The sequence below is a fragment of the Callospermophilus lateralis genome, chromosome 17 (assembly GCF_048772815.1).
Source record: "Callospermophilus lateralis isolate mCalLat2 chromosome 17, mCalLat2.hap1, whole genome shotgun sequence".
In the NCBI taxonomy this organism is placed as follows: Eukaryota; Metazoa; Chordata; class Mammalia; order Rodentia; family Sciuridae; genus Callospermophilus; species Callospermophilus lateralis.
Genome location: NC_135321.1, coordinates 69,031,859 through 69,053,178, shown reverse-complemented (window position 1 = coordinate 69,053,178; position 21,320 = coordinate 69,031,859). Strand labels below are relative to the sequence as shown.

Genomic DNA, 21,320 nt, shown 5'->3' with positions numbered 1-21,320 from the left:
CAGCATACCAGGAGGGGCCTGAACAGCTGCAGCAGATTTGGCAGGTTTGGTAGAAATCCTATGGTCTGAAATATCAACTACCTAGTCCTTTACCAGAGCTCCTTCTTATTTAGGTACTGGCTTGATGTCACCTCTGCGTGTCCTTCCCTGAGCACTGTCTAGAGAAACCTGGCCCAACTTCACCTGTGCACCCCCTGTTCACTCTGGGAAGTCAGAGGAATTTTAAGCGCCTCATCTGTGCACAAACTGCTCTGTTCCTGTCCCTAGAGAACACATGTGAGCTACACAAGCACGGACCATGCGAGTCACAGACTGAGCCACGCTGCACCCAGACCTGTCTCTTGGAACCAGGGATCTAAATAAGAGACAGCTCCATCTTTGGGCAACATGATATAGTTTGTGAGATGTAAAACAAGCGACTAGATAAAACCTGTTGTCCTTCTCAAGGGTTTAAGAGGTTATATATAACAACTAAATTGGGTGGTAAATTAAGAGCAGGATGTGTCTCATGCCAAAAGGAAGAGGGAAAATAGGGTCTAGCACCTCGTGGCTTCCGGGCATGGAGGGACAGGTGCCCAACGGCTGTCTGGCCCTCGTGCCCCTGTCTGTGCAGGCCTGGGCCGGAGTCTGACATTCCACTGGTGTTCAACTCCCATTAAAACACAGTCTAATGCCTATAAATAGGAAGGTCTTTTAAACACTAATTAAAAATAACAGCCTGGCATTTAGACACTCCTATAAACAAAACTCTAGAGCTGAAATAAACAGCAACAGTTGCACTTCTGACCTATCCTCAGGTGGGTAAAAAGCTGCGACATGTCTTCTTTGCAGTCTTGCAATTACTCCTAAATTTATGGAGCTTTAAAATGCACAAGGAGGATGTCCATCTGACCTTTGAATTAGTAAGAACTGGGGAGTATCAATCTGCTCCATTTTAATGAAATATAATGTTAATATTCCATTCAACCCAACACATCTAAAATATCATTCCAAGAAATACACTGTAACAAATATGGAGAAAATGAGATATTTTGCTTTTCATACAATGTCTTCAATATCTTACAGGTGCAACAAATCTCAAAACAGCTACATTTCCAGCTCAAGGGCCACAGGTGTTCTGAACTGTAGGGTGCTGAAGTTCAGTTATTTCCAACTGAATGCAAACCAAATTTGCTTGCATTTTCTGCATTTAGAATTTTACAGAGAAGAGCTCTTCTCTTTGAGATCTGTGTTTCACTTCAGATGACTATGCACACAGAATATTTTTTTATATTTTTAAAACCTGGAATTCATCTTAGGATTCCTATTGCATTCTTCCCATTGAGCTGAAAGATTTTAAGGACCACATCACATTGCTTTCCCACAAGCATCCAATTTACTTTTTAAATCATGGCTGCTAGATTCAGTTTTCATTTCCTTTCCACATGGCTCCTTTCCTGTCCTAACTGAACACAAGCAAGACACTTGGACACATCTGAGCCAAGTTTCCTTAATGTGCAACAGGACGGCGCCACCATCAGTACACAAGATGACCTGTCTAGCTCAGATTCAAAAACACCCCACCCTGCCCGCTCATTCTTTTAAGACTTATGTCCACTTTTATTATTTAAGAAGTAGGGAGGGAAACCTAGGACTTCAAAATACTTTGGCGATAGGCACGAGCATGACCAGAGGGTCCTGCTGCAACAAGCATAGCTGGGGGGGCAGTTCCTCTTGGCTTCACGCCCCTGTTCTTCCCCCTGCTGACAAAATGGTGCATTCAATGGCTTGGGACTGACTGCCATGAGGTTGGCACCCTCCATCCCCACCAGCAGGGATCTGCTGTTGCAGTCTCTGGTTACCTCTGCATCCTGCTCCTGGAGGCGGTATATCCTCTGGAGGCTCTGCAGAGTTTGGGGCTTCAAAGTCTTCTGCTCCAAGAGATGCTCTAGAAGCAAGACCAGCTGGTCCGGAAGGAGCTGAGGGCAAAACAGAACAGACTATGAACATGCCATTCCGCCAACAATATATCAAACCCCATGCTCAGAACAAGGATGGCAGACCCAAGGTTACCTCGTACTCTCAGCTTGTGTCTGAAACTCAGGAAGACGGTGGGACTGACTCTGGTCAAACCTCAAGGCTTACCTCATCTGCATCCCCTAAGACAATACACTCTGGGGTCTATCGAAGCCATATTTTGCTAGCTTTTCATTTCAGGTACAGACTTAAGAGTCTATCAAAACGATAACTTATCAGCTGGGTGCTATTCTGTACACGTGATTCCAGCTATTCAGAAGACCGAGGCAAGAGGATTTTAAGTTCCAGGCTAGCCTCCACAACTTTGCAAGATCCTATCTTTAAAAATAAATAAATAAGAAGAACTGAGGATGATGTAGCTCAATGGTAGAGCACCCCTGAGTTCAATCCCCAGTAACGTGCCCCCAAAAAGGGAAAAAAGTTATCTTAATAAAATATGATTTTGTTTTATGAGATCTGTGTATTTATGGAAAGCATATGCCAACAACATGTCATTCACCCCAGAAAGAGATTCAAGAAGAACGTGAGGCGAACACATGGAAGCTTAACAAAAATAAGAAGCAGTTTCAGATTTCCTTTTGAGCCATATAAACTCTGCAAACATACCTGGTGCACACTGAGAAATAAAGAGCATATGATAAAAACAATCACAGCATCTCATAACCCCTGCATTATAAAACTCTACATTCATAACATACAACGTTTTTTTTAAAGGCTGCACACAGTGATGCACATGCACACAAAGTCACCCCGTTCTTGAATTTTCCCACAGGACAGGCCGGCGAGCATCCCAGTAAGGGTGAAAGAGAATGCAGTCTTTATGAGGTTAAAAAAAGACAACTTGTGAATAAACAGTATTTGTGGAACCCGCGAGCTGAGTGTGTGAGACGGCACCTGTGGGCACCACTGGATGGGCCTGGCACGCACCGAGGGAGAAAAACCAACAAGCAGCAGGTATACCTTGCAGGAACTGAAAATGCTTATTCTAAAATCAAGGCTTAAGTCACCACCATGAATCCACTACTCTCCACACTTTGAGCTTCTCTCCAACCCCTGCTTGTGCCCACAAAATCCTGTGAAAAAGCCAAAATTTACGAACGTGGAAGCCAATACTAGATCAGAGAATATTCATAAGAAAACCTGGATTTTAAATGTCACTTTCTATTACTCAAAAGAAATTAAAAAAAAAATCACTTGCTTCTCTCCCCACCCCTCGTTTTCTTCTTGTCCCTAAGTGTGCACTCTGCCCTCCCCACCCTCTCACACATGCACACTCGCTCTCTCCTAAAATGAGCAGGCAAGTATGAAGCACACACGAGGATCAGCACGTCATTTCACAAAGAAAGTCCTTTCCAGCGCTTCCTCTCCCCACCCGTCTAAGTTCTGACGACTCCACTCCCCACAGAGGGCAGCAGAGGCACCTTCCTCTGCTCCCAAGGGCACTGGCTTTGGGAGACCACTCCATCCAACACCGTGCCGCGGACTACAACCGGGAAGTCAGGTATCTTTGGCAAAATCACATTATGATTAGCACTGACCTGTGAGGTCCAACACAAGGACTCCAAGAAGGACTAGCACTTCCTTTCTTGAGAAGTCACACGCCCTTAAGATGCTTTAACGATTAAGTTACTGCATAACTACTAACAACAGGAACATCAGCCTGCCATTTCCTATAGGCTTAGATAACAGGCTACTTCTGTAATATCTAAAGAAGCCTGCGAGGAAGCCTCGACTCCCCGCCCCGGAGCCCAGCTGGTACTGTTCTCTGCCTGGCTTCTCCTTCCTTCCTGTTGGGGCTCCAGATCCTCTAGCATAGCCCCCGGCTCTCCTCTCTTCCCTGCACCCACCAAACCCGACAGCGACTTTCACTGTCCCACAGGAGGCTGAGCCAGAACCTGGACCTCAGCCCTGCGGGGGTGGGGTCGGGGCTGTCCTCTGGAGGCCAGGCCCCAGCCTTCCTGCAGCGCACCCTCTGCAAAGCCTCCCTGTCTCCCCTGTGAGGCCCTCCTCAACCCACTCCATGGCTTCTGGTTCTGTCGTTGAAGTGTCCCACTGTGGCCTGGCCTAAGACCCCTTACAGAAGCAGCCCGCCTCCCTATGCAAAGGCTGGAGGTAAGGGGGCCAGAGAAAGCCAGACTGAATGAAAGAGGCCCAGCCTACCTGCACCTGACAGCCACTGCCACAGCCAATAAGCAGCATTTCCAAAGGCAGCCACTGAGAGGGAGAGTGCTGGGTGTTAAGGCCTCCCCAGACACACAGGCAGGACCCTGGGAAGGGGCCAGCCCACAGGATCAGCTCTCGGCACTCACAAGCCTGATCCGGCAGAGAACCCCATCACTGGGATCTGGCGGTGTTTGCTAACTAAATACAACAGGAACCAGCCCTGCCAATTTGCAGAATTACAGAGAAGGAAAGAGCAGAAAAGCATCTCCCTAATCTGTGCCTGTGCTTACAATGAGGTCTATTGTTAGAGCTCAGTTTGGGACTTGGTTTAAACTAAAGACCCACAGAAGAAAAGAGTCCCTGAGTAAGACAACTGGCCTTGACTTACTCCAACTAAGTTCAACCAGTAACACAACTCCAGTTTAAAAATCAAAGGACTGCTCATATACAAATCCATCAAAATGCCTGGATTCACACTCTGGTATCTCGCAGTTTCCCTCCAAGCACAAAGTTCACACACCTGCGCACTGAAATAGAAATGAAAGGGTCACTGGAAGCTTTTGTTTCCACATTTTGTGCAGTGGAAATATTTAAAGCTACGCCTCCTGACTTAAAATGGAAGGGAGGAGGACCCGCACACTCAAACCTGCAGGGTTTGACTGCAGTTGGACTGACTAACTGGAGGGAGGAACAGAACAAGGGTGACACCCTCTTGAGGTGTCTGCTTATCCTTCAATAAGGCGCCAAGACACACTGTTCAGAATGCTGCAGGAATGGCCCAGGCTTGGGAAGCAGCCTCCACAATGCCTGCCCCACACCGCCCTCCCGGGACTGCAGCCCCCACTCACCTGCAGAAATGACTCACTTATAAACAACCTGGTTCTCAACTGTTACTAATTTGCAGGGAAATGTGGCTTCTAAACAATGGAAAAAGTAGACAACTGATGATCTAAAGCTGTCAATAAAACCAATTAGACCCCTGTCAATAAAACCAATTCAGCTTCTTTCATTCACAAGTAAAAATGACATCACTTTTTTTTTTTTTACAGACCTTGAAAAGAGGATTTTAACATTCACTTTAATGCAAAAATGGGTTAACTAGCTACATTTTAATACAGTAAATTTCTTTTTCTAAAATAAACATTTGCTCCCTGTAAAGCCACCCAACAAGGGATGAGCACGAAAAAGCCAAAATGTTTGCAAAGCAACTGGAAGATCTCACACACCAGCATCTGTGCTCAGAGGCAGTCCTGGGAGGGACCCACCCTGGCAGCTGGCACAGGGGCAACGGGAAATGCTATATGGCTTATTCCACTCCCACCCACGCAGAAATCAAATTCAGTCTCACATGACTTCTAGGCCAACTGGGTTTGAGTACAGCAGTATTCCAGGAGACAGACACGGCTCTAACTGCACAGTGGGACGGAGAAAAATAAAGTAAGTCTCAGCATTATCTCCTAAGAAAGCAGGGCCCTTAGAGATTATGGAATGAACCTGGCTTTATTTCTGGAGAACTAACAGTGTTTGAGCCCAAGTTCAACAGTGACAAAAATAAAGGTCCTTCCTTTCTTTGCACAAACAAGGAATTCATGATGGGGTGATTATCTTTTCCATATGGAGACCAGCTCAGTATTTTAAAAATGCATCTGCCATGGAAACTTAGACAAAATAAGACTATGGGGTGCCAAAGTCATGTGGGTACTTGAAAGAGAACTACACAGGACTGTAAAACTCACTCAAATGAATGCACGAAGCAAACCGCTAAAGGCGGTCAGTCAAGTACAAATGCTACTTGTTAAGGATTTCAGAAGTCTGTATTCTTGCCGTAAACACGGAAGATTTCACAGTTGTTAATTACTGAGACGTGCACAGACAAAAACGTCGACTTCTATTTTTCCCAGTCAACTTAAGAGTTGGGACAAGCTGCACAACTTTGAATAGTTTTAAAAAGTTTTTATAGACTCTTGGAAAGAAAATATGAATTTTCCAAACCCACCCTCTCAACCTACAAGCAATACAAAGAAAACAAATCCTGACTCTTCCAGAAGCCTCTCACCGCTGTCATGGGGCATCACTCATCCCAGCTCCCAGTAGACCACCCACACAACTGAGGCCCTCCACGGCTCTTCCATTAGCACCACACGCAGGCCAGCTCACCTCCTGGGTCAGACACTCCACCGACACACCTCAGAACTGAGCTTCCATAGGCAAGGTCTGTAAAGAGGGACCAGCTCACACCACAATCCTAGCCCCACAGCCTGTACCCCACTGAAAGCCGAGGAAGGCACCTCCTCTGTGGCCCAGCTGGTGCACCACAGCTGCACACACTCGAGGCCAGGCGCTGTGCCGCTCCCAGAGAGAATGAGCTCGGGACTAATGCAGCCGAGGATTGACGGTGGCGTGAGTTCTATTATTACCCCATTATCACTCTGGGATCTGTGCCTAAATGAAGCATGCTTCCTCCCTGATGCTATTTCCTTTTATCCTGGCTGGAGACTAAATGCAGATCAATGGGGGCAACACGTATGATGTCACTTCAATTTATAGCGACAGCGTCCCCCTCTTTTAGTCTGTCTGAAACACACAGAAAGATCAATTCTTCCCAAAAATGGTTAAAAAATGCTTAGGGAGCGTCTATCTCCCAGAAAAGCATTCTCTGCTATATTTGTCTATGTTACTACGGCAGAAACTGTTTACATGGAACAAAAACAGAAGAAATGGGGGAGGGAGAAAAATCTCAAATTCTCCTGTATGCTGGAAGCTTGCTGGCTGAAATTCAACACAAGCAGGGGCCAAACAAGAATGAAAGTAGCTGACCTTTGAATGTCACATGCACAAGACCTTCGGAATAAAAGGGTGCAACGGAGATTTGCTTTGCCCCTTGGATTAAGAAGGTGATCTTGAAGAAATAAAATGTCTTTTGTTTTTAAAAGGCTCCCCTAAATTCAATTAAATTCCTTGTCACTTCCCAGAAAGCACACCGGCCCCTCTAGCAGACCCTCAGGCCACCCCCATTGTCCACAGGTGCAGGAAAAGCAGCCTCCATCCCATAGTACCCTCATTAAAGTGGCAAGGAAGCACTTCTCAGGACAGTAGACAGTACTTAAGAAACCAAATCATCTTTCGTTTGTTGCTCTGAACCAAATAAAGCAAGTAAAAACCTCTGCACTGAATTTTCACACAGCAATTTTTGCCAATGGGTCATAAAAATTCAGATATAAGTTCCTAAAAACAAAAACAGAGGAGTTCTCCTTCCTTATGACTCCCCCCAGCCCCCCAAAACCACAATGTGAGCCCATGAGTAGCCACGGTCTTCGTGAAGTCCAAGGTGCTCTTCTTCTGTTTCTATAATTTCTGAAAGAACATTTCTAAGTAACAAAAACAGACAATCCAATACCGTGCACACAGGCCCCCGCCTGGTGTAGGAGCCACTGCCAACCAGGGTACATGGCAGAATTCACATGTCTCAGTCTGTATTAGTATCTTGCAAAGAAGAAAAAAACAAACTGGCTTCAACTGCTACTGAAAACAAAGTTTACAAAAGAAAAGCGTACTTTACATGTTGATGCAAAAAGCACACTTTAAAGAACTGCCAAAATGGAAAATTAGAAAACTACACTGTTCACATAATTTCAGGAGCACAAAATTGGATCTGCCAATAAATGAAGGTCACTGAATAAGAGAATAATTTTCTTCAAAATAAAGAAAGCAATCAATAGGCATAAATCATCACAGCAGAATAAGTTATCTTTGATTTACCAAACAGTAGCAAGTATGTCCATAGTCAGATTTCAGAAATAAAATTAAGGCAGCAGTAAATATTCATATAATTCATGTCATACAGGAAAAAAAAGCATATTATATTTCTGGAAATTTTTATAATAGCTCAGTTTAAAAAAGACTACTACATTTTTGAGCCATGATTTGGTCAGAGTGCTTCCAAAACTGGCACCACATGGATTAAAACAGACAGCAACATTAGCAAACAGCATCTGAAATAATTTATTGGCACAGATCATTCTCATGTTTCCAGACTTCAAGAGTCAAATTTTCATGTGCTACTATTTTCTTAACTTTTGCTGAAAGTATCACACAAACTGTATGTAATCTGACACAAGCATATTATTTAAACTACATAAAATGGAATGCTCGTGTCAACTGGCTCTCTTGTAAACCATGAGTATGCTAATATTTTATTTTATTACATATTTTTGAAAGGAAAGCATTGCAAACACTCAAACTGAGTATTTCCAAGCACTCTGTAAGAGACGCCTGGCATTCTCACGCCCGCCTACCCTCCTGCAATCTGCCAGACCAATTACAATGGGGCCACAGGAGAACATTCCTGATCTGAATTTTATGGGTCTCAAGAAAATCATCACTCATGAAAAAGAAATGGCAAGTTCCTAAGTGCCTCAGGCTATTCATTCTACCCTGACAACAATGGCATGTTCAAAATAATACTTATTTAAGGATTTCCAAAGAATCATAACACTTTGAAATGCCAGAGAACACTTCTAACTTTTCTTGTGTTTGCAGTTTTTTACCGAAATCTGCTTTCAAATTTCCTGAGAATAATACTTTTACCTACATTGATGGTATACTTCAAACCTTATGTATTTATTTTGAATAAGCATGTATTTTTTTTGCAAATCTGAGTTTCTAATTTATAAAATGACATTTCAAATTCTACAAAATAGATATATGGAAATTTTTATAATTTTATAATGACACTATAACCAGCACATAAAAATACTATCATTATAAAAACTGTCAGTTGGTTCTGAGTGAGAAATGGTAAATAGTCACAAAGCGGAACAGCACATAGCCACCGAGAAGAATGGATCGGGGTTGCTTCTGTAATAGGGTAAGACAGCAAGAAGTGTCCCTGGTGAGGTGAGAGGTTCCAGAACAGAATGCAGACTTGTGTAAACAACTTTCTGAAGACAGAAAAATCAGGGAACTCTTTGAGTTAAATTTCCTGAGACACCCACAAGTTGCCTGGTTCTTTTCTTTTTTCTGCCCCCAGTTTAAACAGAAACATTTTTCTTAATTACTGCTACAAATATTTCCTAATAATTTACTTAATGGAAGAGAAAAGATTTACTTTATGAAGACGTTTTATTACTGGCAAGCTAATCTCAGGGTACAGAAATGGCTAACGGAAGTGCTGAGCTACCGATCTGGGAACCAGGGGCTTCTCTGAAGCAGGTCCAGTTAGTTAATAGGTAGATAGATATTCCAGCATCATGTGCACCAAAAACCTCTTAGGATCTCCCTAGCCTCAGTCACATCTGCATTTAAAAGTAACACACACCTCGAAAGTTCTGTTTCAATATGTCGCCACAAAGATGAATGCCAATACTACTAAAATATAAAAATTAGTTCTGTGCAATCAACACTAAAATTTGGAAGCATATTAAATTTTCTAAATGCCTTGTTGATCTATACAAAGCCTAGCATCAGTCACATGCTCAGTTTTTCATTGACCTTCATAACATCAACTATCAAATATTTTCATATTTTCCAAGGGAAAATATAGTAACTGCAATTTTGTTCAAGCCCAGAAATTCTTCCCATTTTTCTCTAGCTTTCGGTTATTCCACGTGTCAAAAGCAGATAATTTGTAAAAGACTATTGATTATAAATTTAATACTTTTACTAAATAATTGTATCAACACCTTATTGTTCTAACATTTGGTTCAATTTATTTTATATAGCCTCAAGTTCCTGGTGAAAAGTAATAGAACCCACACACAAAATCACTCTTTATATATGCATAAGCAGGGGATGTATAATCAGTCTGAAAAGCCCCCCCCCCCCCCCCCCCCCGCTCCAAATTGCAAGCGTTACCAAACGGGAAAAAAGAAAAAAGAAAAAAAAAAGCTAAGCTCAAAGAAAATACCATCTTCAGAATCAAGAAAAACTAGGATCCTCCAGTTTAAATAGGAATAACTGAACTCAAATAAAATTATACTTTAACTTCTAAAAAGAAGCTATGTCTTAAAGCTCCTTGCAACCTGAAAGGGGGTCTTGCTCATCATGTGCCATCACCCGACTTTCGACAGTCAAATGCTTACTAAACTGAAGGGAGTGACATGTGGCAATATCTGCAAGGACAGTGTCAGCACACACTTGTGGTTTACATGAATCTATCCAAAGCAATTTTACAGAGCTGCACGTCAAAATTCAGACCAAAAGTGATTCTTACTTCTAAACTAGAACAAAAGATAAAATTCAAATTATCAACCTAAAAAGTTTTATAAATATTTTGTACAGTAACCGAGCTGGTTGATAGTTTTTCATATTTAAAAAAGTAATGGCAATATATCAGAAGTGCTTTTCACTTGTAATGGACAGTGAAAAGCACTGTCCATTAATGTAATGTAATGGTGACTCCATTGTATGAGGAGTCCTAAGAGCCTATTTTGTTCTATGTGAAAAACTAAATGGCATCTCTTAGAGACATTTGTTCTTTTGCTCTTCATTGTCTCACTGTTAAAACTTGTTAATAAGATTAATAGCTTAAAGAAGAAAGCAAGCAAGTCACATGGACATTTTAGAACAAATGATGATAACAGGAGTTGCAAGGTGAAAAAAAGGAAAGCAAGAGAAGCAAACAGAAAACACGCCAACTCCTCGGATCCACATGCTAGACAAGCAATTTAGATATGGATATATACACACTTGGAAGCAGGGAACATAATTAATAAATAAATTTCACCCCTGGTGTTTACACTGAGGCACAGAACACTAACATTTCACTACTCCCAGTTCCTATTCTTTCTTCTTCACAGAGGCACAGTCAAGAACATTTTTTGGTCAGACCTTATTTTGTAATATTTTCTGTCTTTCCTACCAAATTCAGACTAAGCATAAATTTTAGCCACATGTCTACAATTTGCCAGGTGATTTCTGCCAAAGATGTTGACAAAATGGCATGTCCTTGCACACACCCACCCAGGGCTACAGAGGAATGGTAGAGGAGGTAGAAGACGGTGGTGAGTTGAACTACACAAATTACTGCTGGAAAAATAAGGGAATAGAGTTGCTGTTATTTAATAAAGATGTGGAGGGAGCACTAGTGCACCATCTACTATCCAGCATTTCAGTTTTATTTCACAGAATGATTTAATGTCTGTCAGGCAGAGGAGTCATATTTCACTCAATTTCTGAATACTTTTGGATTCCAGTCTGGACATTTTATACCTGGGATTAACTCTGAAAAAGTTTTATGAGGATCAGAGCAAAGAATCAATTTCTTAAGGGTCTCTTCAACACTTAGGGAAATTCATATTACTGGGGAAAATGTACTCAATTTAGGAAAAAGAAAGGGAGAAGAAAGTTCAGACTTTCAGGAAGTGTTTTATTTAACTTTTAATTTCTTTTCTCTTTTCCACTCCATATCAACTCACCTGGGGGGAAGGAAAGCTCTGAGTGAGCCAGCATTCTGTATCAAAGAGAAACTTGTGTTTTCTGGATGCAGATCATCAGAGAAGGCAGGACCACAGAATCACGTGGCAGGAGCACAGCCAAGTTTGTTCGCCCCTAAATTTCATCATGCAGAAGTGGCTGAAAATTCATAAACCAATGTGCTTCCCCCATCGTGAAAGAAACTATTTGTAACTAAACAGGTTGTCTGAAATAGTGCAAAATGTCCATGTGACTACTATGACGATTCAAATAGTATAATCTGAGATCTACTGTGAGTCCCAGCTTGAATCTAGCACCAGAAGCAGCCTGAAGCTGATAGAGGAGCAGCGAATATGAAATGCAAGCTCACTTACTGCCTCGGAAATGCTCTCTTCTGTGACTTCCAACACTTGAAATTTCATCAACAGAGCCTTCTAGAATGCACAATGGATACTCACAAGTGGTAGCTAACTTGGGATTTAGAAGCCCTGGGTGGCCTTTTCACAAGTGTTGGCATGAAGATTAAACTCAAGATGTTCTCTCCAGCAGCAATCTAAACTCTCGATCACACCCAAGTTGTTCCTAATAGACTCCAAAATAAATTTTCCAAGAGTTGAGGTTTGGCACTTCTAGTCTTTTTTACATCTTCCTTATGATGTGTTCATTTAAGAAAATTCAATATTATTTTACTGGAATAATTCATTTTTTTCCAACATAGAACAATTTTTGGAAATTTTAGGAAATGTTAACACATTAAGTTTTCTGATTAAAAAACATTCTATGGAAAACCACTTTCCCTCTCTTCAGCATTCAAATCTATCTGTATAAATTAATCCAGAGTTTATCTTTGAGAGAGAGAGAGAGAGAGAGAGAACAGTTTTCTTTAACTGGATTTTAAAAGATATTTTTTTAAGTAATTAAAATGAAAAAGAAGAAAAACTTTAAAACTTCCTCTGATCACTAATTGCTTACTTTCCACATCCCACATTAGTTTCTACTTCACTCTGCTACTAACACATCGAAGTTACAAACATGCCAATCATAATCTACACATATTCCAAGGTGAAGCTTGACTCATATAAAATGAATTAATTTGTTTACACAATGCAAAGTCACTGTACCCTGTAAATATGAAAAATTATGATGTATAAGTTAAAAACAACATAAAACAAAACTTGAAAAATCGATGACCAGAGATGCCCAAATGTGAAAAGCAGACGCACAAGAGTTTAAACCTACTAAACTCAATGTCATAAGATGAGAACCCTTGTTTTCTCCTGATGGCAAGACTTAGGTTCTCAAGTCAGAATAGAAAATAATGGCAAATATTGAGACGGGGGTGAGGGGTATGAACATGCTGCCCACCTGTAGGGCAATCTAAATTTTTTCAGAGTCAAAGCTGAAAAAGCGTTTCTTTTATTGCCATGGTTAGCAGCCTGTATTTGGCCTAAGTTTCCATCTAAGAATATTTGCTGGGAATTGATAGCAAAGACCAAAACACCTCTAAATCAGCTGCACACACATTTGTACATACATAGACACAAGAGTAAAAACAACAGTTCTCTAAAACAAAGTTAACCTATGGAACATTTCCTACAACAAGAAAAAACAAAAAACCACCTCAGGCCTGAATCAGTAATTTATGTTACTATTTTCCTCCTGGATTCCTCCTTTAAATGAGATGTATTGAGTGCCCCACAAAATGGATTTGTTTGCAGATCTTTTTGACTTGAAGGCTTGGTCAACAACACAAGAAAGAATTACAATCCCAAAGCCAGTGCCCTTGAAGGCACTTGATGAGTGGAAAACGTTTAGCGCAGGCACGGTAAACACCAGTGAACAAAAGCAATAGCCAACATCTACAGCATTTTGAAGGCAAACGGAAATCACATTCACGCTGAAGGCTATGGCCGAGTCCTGGGAAGCACACTCCATAGAACGGGTCGCGAGCACACAGAAGCAGCACGGGCAAAGGTCCACCTTTCCGAGCTTGCCAGAGCTCCTGCGGTGGAAGCCTGCAGGAGAGAACTTGAAGAATCCGCTCCAAATGTCCTCAGAACCCCGGCTGTCGGAAGGGCAAGGTCTCACTCACCTGCTCCACGCACGGGTCGGGCGGCGTCCTCCACCTGACCGGCTGTGCCACAGATATCCCCAGGCCAAGCCGCCCCGCCCCGCCTTCCAGGACCAATCACGCCAGGCAGTCCCGCCCCGCCCCTCTGCCCTGAGCCAATCCTGCCCGGCTGCTGCGCCCGCGCCCCACCCTCCTGCCCTGCCAATCTCCGCCCCGCCCCGACCGCCAGCTCCCACCCGGCAATTACTCTAATTAGAAGTTCTCATCCCAACACTTAGACAATGTACAAAACCAGTCCCAACAAAGCCTGAAATTCAAACAACTATGAGAACAAAAGCAGTCATAGCTGTAGCAATTTCTCCTCTAATTTACAGAAGGTGAGGACTTTCTCTTGTTACACATGGTATTTTTTTAAAAAATTTAAGCCTCTAATGTACATGCCATTTCACAAGGACATTAGCATTTCTGTTGAAAAACACCAGACCCTGTGGGCTACACGGAACAAAGAAAATAGGAAAACTGTTGAAACACACACACACACACACACACACACAAACACGAGTGAGAGAGTGTGTGAGTCACGCACACGTGGACAGTCAGAAACCGAGGAAAAAAGCAAGCTGAGTTTGATTCTTCCTGCAGAACAAATGTTTCTGGATCACCTAGTAGCAATATGCAAGATGTACAGAGATGCAGGAGGACTGTTTCCTTACAGTTTATAGGCCATGTGAATAAAAGGGTAACAAACCACCCATTTTTCTAGTAAACAATCTGCATGATTCTTAATTAGTGGTGGTAGAGGTTGTTAATGGTTCGTACTAAAATAGATGACTGGCTATCTAGAAGTGCAAAGAGGAAAACGCAGTAGGCCAGTGGTTCCTAGGTACAAAGACAGCTTTAATGATCAATGAACCTTGCATCTCCACCCTAAATAACTGCAACATTCCTATAGTGTACAAGAGCCAAGTCTTGTTTCCAATCTAACAGCAATACCAGGAGATAAACAACAGATCCTAGCAACAACATAAAAACTCCAAGCACTATATGGACTACAATAACTACTTGAAGAATTATGGGACAAGTTAGGTATCAGGATTAAGTGAGAGGCAGACATTTCTTGAAGATACATTCCACAACTAAACTAGAAAGACACATCTCAGGAAGGGAAATAATTCAGGCCTGCTTCCCCCAGAAAATTACAATAGTCCATTCACAAGTTGTAAGTATTAAACTCTTCACTCAAGTTTTAAATGAACAGTGGAATTTTGAAGATGAATAAAACTATACCAATAAAACACGTGCTTGGAAAAATAAAACATCAAAAACAAAACCTCCTCACATTTTATTTGCCAGTAGTAGATGGATCTTTAATCTGTACCCTCTATACCCATTTAGAAGAATTACTGAATTTATAGGTCACATTTATGTGAAAGTTTTTTTTAAGTCCTAAGCAATGAATGGAAAAAAATTTAAAAATAACACAAACAACTACTACACAAACTTTGCACGAAATAGATTATTTAAGTCCTCTTTTTCAGTATGTTTCTCCCCCCCCCCCAAAGATTTTAAGATGTTAGAGTTTTCTAAGTATGGTTTTCAGTCTTATTCCAGGCATTTACTTGGACATGCTCTAAAATTTCTCCATTTTTAAATGAAGGAAATTTTAACAGTTCACATAATGGAAAACTAGTTTAGCGTCTTATTTTCTTATAAAGTGACTTTTTTTTTTTTTTTTTTTTTGTTTAGCAGCTATTTTTACCTCTTGGCTGAACACAAAGTTTAACTGTAGTAACCATTTCAAAAGTAAATCTCTTTTAACAAGAAAATCAGCATATTTCAAGTTAAAACAAGTAGAAACAATTAAAACAAAGGCAAATCCAATGCTAATGTGTATGAACTGAAAAACCTTAATGTCTCAAAAAGAAAATGACATTTAAAAATTATTAAACTAGGAAAATCAGGAGCTTGGGAAATAAAAATACAGATAGAATTCCCGAACATTTGTTCTGCAGATGGAATAAACATGGGGAGCAACTGAGAACACAGGGAGAAAGTACCTTCATCCCCCTGTAAACTTCCATTTTCAAAAATTCCAAGAGTTAAGATTCAGAAATGGAAGGGTGTTTTTTTTTTTTTTTTAGCTAAATTAATCTCTTTTTGAACAAGACAGAATCCCTTTCTTCAAATGTTAAGCTTTATAAATGTTTCTGAATATTTAAGAAATTAAAATCATTAAATATAAATCCTCAAAAGTATTTTTCAGTTTGAAAAATTCATGACATCTACCTTCAGAAAATAAATAACAACTACACTACAATGAGACAGGAATAAAAAAACTTTTCACAAAATACTCCAAAATGTTCTTACAAAAGTGACTATCAACAGCCAGGTACCTATTTTAGCATTTGTTTGTAAAATCAAAAAACTACTGCTGATCAAACTGTTGGTCAAGTTTGTAATTTCACTTTAGCTGAAAGGCAGACAGCAAGCCCTAGATCGCCACTGCCTTCAGTGTGTCTCTACTGCGTATAAACACTTTTCACCAACACCACAGATTTCATTTCTCAATGACTCCAACTCCATTTGTTCAAGTTACTTTTATAATTTAGATTCCCTTTTTCAGAAATGGCCCTACTCCATGAAATACACCCCCCCCTTTCTCAGCAGGAGTCGTCCTTTATCCCCACCAGCACGTGGTCCCACCAAAGTGGGCGGGCGACACTTTCTCAGGGCACTTTGGAAGTGAATCCCAAGCCGGGCAGCGGCCAGGCCGCCCTGCAAACGTTCGCCTTCCTCCGGGCTCAGGACTAACCAACCTCACGAGGTCAATGGCACCGCGAGCTACACTGACATCTGTCCCGGAGCATTTGTCTGAAAGCAAAGAATGACTCAAATGTGGAAGCAGGAGGCCAGTAGTTACAGAAGGAGAAAAATTTAAATACCTGTCTAGGAGAGGACACCCGCAGTGCAGCACTCCTCCAGCGAGCGGAGATCTCTTCGGAGTTCCACAGCGGTGGCCGGCACGCACCGCGAGTCCTTACCCCGGAGCAATGCAGGGGTCGGCAGGGATGGAGAGTCTTTGGGGGAATCTCGGGTGCTCCCAGAAGCCTGGTTCAAAGCCCGGAGCACACCAAACACACGGACGTCTTACCCAAGCCTCGCTGCCCCTGGACCCTGGCCTGACCTATCTCAAGGCTCGGGGCAGGGACCCTGGAGCAGAGGCTGCAGCGGCGGAGCTCCGTGGCGGGGGTGAGAATGGGAGGCTTGGGGGCCGGGGTCCAGGTCCCACCCAGCTCAGAAGCCGCTGGCTCCGGGAGCCCTGGCCTCCCACCTGCCTGGCCACCAGAAAGGAGCTTGCATCCTCTTCCCTCCCAGATTCAGGTCTTGCTTGAGGCAAGTGATAGAACTCCCCCTTAGAAAACCTGCAGTCCCTTACTCTGGACAATGCTAGTAGGCACTGGAGTGGAGGCTAGCGAGATCTCATCCCGCCCCTGCGGCTCACTAACTAGGCACAAACTCTGCTACATGATTCAGCTTTCAAGGGTGTATGGAAACATCTAGGACCGCCATTGGCTTGCCCAGTCTAAAGATCCAATTTGCCCCAGGGCTTGTATTTACTAAGGCCCACCATCCACAACGGTGCCACAGGAGATGTGGGGGGGAAGGAGGCACCACCAAAGCTAAGCCAGCTGCCAAAACACTCCAGGCCTCCCCTATGCACTGCCAGCCCCCTGCAGAGCAGCCCTAGGGCCTTACCAGGCCTGCCTACCAACCAGGTAGGTGGGTTTGCCAGAGCACAATCCCCAAATTAATGGCTTGTACCAGTTCTTCTGCCTGGAATGCCCTCTGGGGAATCACTCCTCAACGGCCACCTTGTTCAAGAACTCTCACCAACCCTTCCAGACAGGTTTTGCTTTCTTCATTTTTATCCGCATTCATTTCCACATAGACTGTTATCCAAGTTGCCACATAACAGAATGATTACAGGGCTGTTGTGTATGAAGCTGGAATTTCTGAGCTCCTTGCAAATCGGGAATATCTTTTCTTTGGTATAGCCCACCCTCATGCCCACACTGACCCAGCACTGGTAGTTTGGAGTTAATGAAACCTGTCTTGTGGTAGGATCAAAGTTTCAATCATGTGCCCATTAGCAGTGATTCCTAGCAACTAAATGACGCAAATTTGTTAAGAAAGGTATAACTTTAAAAGAGAAACTCAATCACCATACACTTTTTAAAAAAAGCCATTCACTATAATTTCACAGTCATTACAGGTTAATGTCATATCTATTTCAGGGACATTTTCACTTAGAAGCTGTTGATAGCCTCAACACTGCAGCTCTTCTTTATGGAAATGGAGATGGTTCTTTTCTTCCAGAGACTTTCTTGCATCTATTATGTCCCTTGACTTTGCTATGGCCTTGTGGACAGGAACTTAGAAGACCCCAGGCCTTACAAGTGGTGCCTTGTAAGGAGAAGGGGATGCAGAAAAGCCAAGCCACTTCACACACAAGAGCATGTTCACAGCACTTAAAACTATGCAAAAATGTTTCAGATGTGTGCACTAAAAGGAAGCTTTTGTGTAAAAATAGAGTATCATTTTTATTAGGTTTTCCTCTAAAGTATTAATAAAAACAAACTATAGGACAAAAACAAATGATTAATTCAATAATTTATAAGTCATTAACGCTGTAATTGGATTATTTTTTGAATAGAAATACCAGTTTCCCCAAAACCAAAATTAAAAATTAGACATATGTCACATTTAAAATATCACTTTGTATCAATAACTGGAATGACAGATACTACAGTAAAAGAGAATTCTCATTTAAGCTAAAAATTAGTTTTCTATTGTTACAGCACACATACATACATATATTACTATGCTGGCAGTAATTATAAGAAGCTACCAAGCCACTCAAAGCCCATTTTAACCCCATATCCTGCTTGTTGACTATCCAGCCCTATGAACTGCCCAATTCACCCCTTTCTGATGATCAACATCCTCTGGTATGACAGGCAGGAGAATGGCCATGCTGCAATCCCTGAAGTGAGATGTGAGCGATTATGCAGCAAAGGGGAATTAAAGTTAGAGGTAGTAGGATAAAGTCGCTGATCAGCAAACTCATCCAGGAGATGCGTGTGCTCTGCATCACCCAGGTGGGCCAATGAAGTTCCACAAGGATAAGCGAAGGCAGGCAGGAGGGAACTGAGTTTGCAGCCAGGCAGCACTGGCTCTGAAGACAGAGGAAGGGGCCATGGGCCAAGGCATACAGATGGCCTCTAAAAGCTGGAAAAGGCAAGACGTGGTTTTTCCTCTAGAGCCTACAGGAAGAAGGTAAGCCCTGCTGACACCCAGACTTGAGCCCAGTGAGGCCGATTTTGGACTTTCTGACCTTCAGATACTGCAAGAAAATAAATTTGTCTTTCTTTTAAGCTGCTAAATTTATTGTCATTTTTTATAGCATTTTTTTTTTTATCAGATACCTATGCATCTAAGTTCTAAGTTGCTCTTATCAACCTTCTTAACCTGTCTGGATTAACATGTGAGGAAAATAAAACATCCTTGAAAGCTCTCAGCTATTCCCAGACTCAGCAGCATCCTTCTTAGAGGGGAAGATTTCTTCTGGACTTTCCTGTGATCCCCACGTATGCAGCTTTATAGGTGATTTCAGGCTCAATCCTAGTGGCTGGAAAGTTTGCTGGGGTTGGTGGGCTGAGACAGAAGGCGGCTGGTTAGGAGGTCTACAAGCCTTCTGGGTCTGGTGCTTACTCTGCCTGGCTGCTTTTATGGTGCCACCAAGGCAAGGGCACAGCATGTCAATGAAACAAAGGACAAACATGAAACAAAGTGCCATAGGCAACCGCGTCTTGATCAAATCTAACAGTGATTCGAGTTAATAAGTAACATAACCCCACCACCTTTTTCATGGTTTTAATTATTACAGCCAGTAAGAAGTATTCAGGCCATCCCTGGTTAGTGATGTTTTATTTACCCCTAAAGGCTAAAATCTTCATTAAATGCAGAAGAGTTGTGTTCAATTCAACACATATGGTGAGATCACAGCCCTGTTTATTGTACTTTACTTAAGCATCGCCCCCAATACTGCCCCAGCAAGCACACACACCCAAGGACTCCAAGTATACAATACACAATTGCCATCTGGCAGAATCAGAATTTCACATGTGTACAGTTCATTTCTTTTGTTAAAAAGTGGTCTTATTCCTGAATAGTTTCTCTTCCTATTTTCCTAGCATAAACCCCTCTTCTTGTGAGGCTGTTCCCACAGTGTTCACAGCATAAGGCACTGCTGCGAACAGGGTCTATCCTTTGCCTCTAGAAGTTTCACTCATGTTTGTTAAACCTGGTTAAGCTCCTGAATAGCACAAGCATTTTGGTTTGAGAAGATGGACAAACAATCTAAGCAGTAAAAGGAATGAGTAAAAGGGCAGAGCCTATTACCACAATTCTCATAGCCACAAGGTGAATGCCCATTACATACTCCTTTCTCATGATGTGGTGATTCTGTCATGGAGATGCCTGATTACGAGGTTTTCTAAAGCTCTTGCTGGTACATTTTCCCAAAGGGAATCAGTTAGCAGCCATGTTTCCATGTAAACTCTTTGATAAAAAATGAAATGCAATTCTTTACCTTTTTTTTTTTTTAATCAAAAAAGCAATGTTTTTCAGCTCATTTTGCTTTTGATCAGTCTTTTGTCTCTGGCTATCATTTAGTTTTACTGTCTGCAGAGCTAAATAAACATGGGAAGATCTAGGATAATCCAAAATTCAAACCCTGTGCCACTGCAAGAGGGAGGTGGAGCTGGTCCTTGTCATGTGTGCCCCACTTATAGTAAGCTGGGCCAGGAGGGAATCAGGAAGGCCTGGCCTGCCTCCAGCAGACATCATTGGAGTACTGGGTCAGAAAGACATAGAGGAGTTGGGTGTGGCAGCACACGCCTGTAATCTCAGGGGCTAGGAGGGCTGAGACAGGAGGATCCCAAGTTCAAGGCCAGCCTCAGCAATCTAGTAAGGCCCTAAGCAATTTAGTAAGACCCTGTTTCAAAATATAGAATAAAAAGGGTTGGGGATATGGCCCAGTGGTGGTCAGTGGCTCTGGGTTAAATCTCCAGGAATACCCCCTCCACACACACATGCCAAAAAAAAAAAAACCCCATAAACAAACAAAAAAGAAAGACATGGAGGAGAAGAGGAGCAGGGAGGGAGATAAGTCCACTATGCTCCTCTCTGAGCAGCAGAGATGAAGACAGGTTCTGAAAAAGAGCTGGAAACCAGGGAAGTTTGGGCAGGAAAGGCAGCCCAAGAGAAAATGCACTTGGTGTGAGCCTCTACACTGTCCCTTCATGAACAGGTGGTCACTGTGTGGCTCTGCTGTGTCCCCAGGCTGGACGCTAACTTTGGCTTTGTGTACAATCACCTGCTTTATTAGCAGGACTGCACCCCAGAATACACAGCCCTCCTTCCAAGAGCTCTCAGGACTGTTCCTAGAGGCAATACAATTCTAAGGGGTGGGGGAAATTACAGAACACTGTACAAAAGACAAGAAAGACACAGTCCTTTGATTTTGTGTGTGCAACTGTTCCTCTCAGTGCAGGCGCAGGGTGTGGGAAGGGGCTTGCTACAGAGGCCTGTGACC

General features: G+C 42.3%; 1 protein-coding gene across 6 annotated transcripts in view; it reads right to left on the bottom strand.

The window, feature by feature from the left end:
• Positions 1–21,320, bottom strand: part of Aopep (aminopeptidase O (putative)) — a 304,665-nt gene that overhangs the window by 21,647 nt on the left and 261,698 nt on the right. For all 6 annotated transcript variants that reach the window (XM_076837045.1, XM_076837048.1, XM_076837047.1 and 3 more), the window contains one exon: positions 1,842–1,958. In XM_076837045.1, the coding sequence (XP_076693160.1) occupies positions 1,842–1,958 (117 nt within the window). The remainder of the gene's footprint in view (positions 1–1,841; positions 1,959–21,320) is intronic.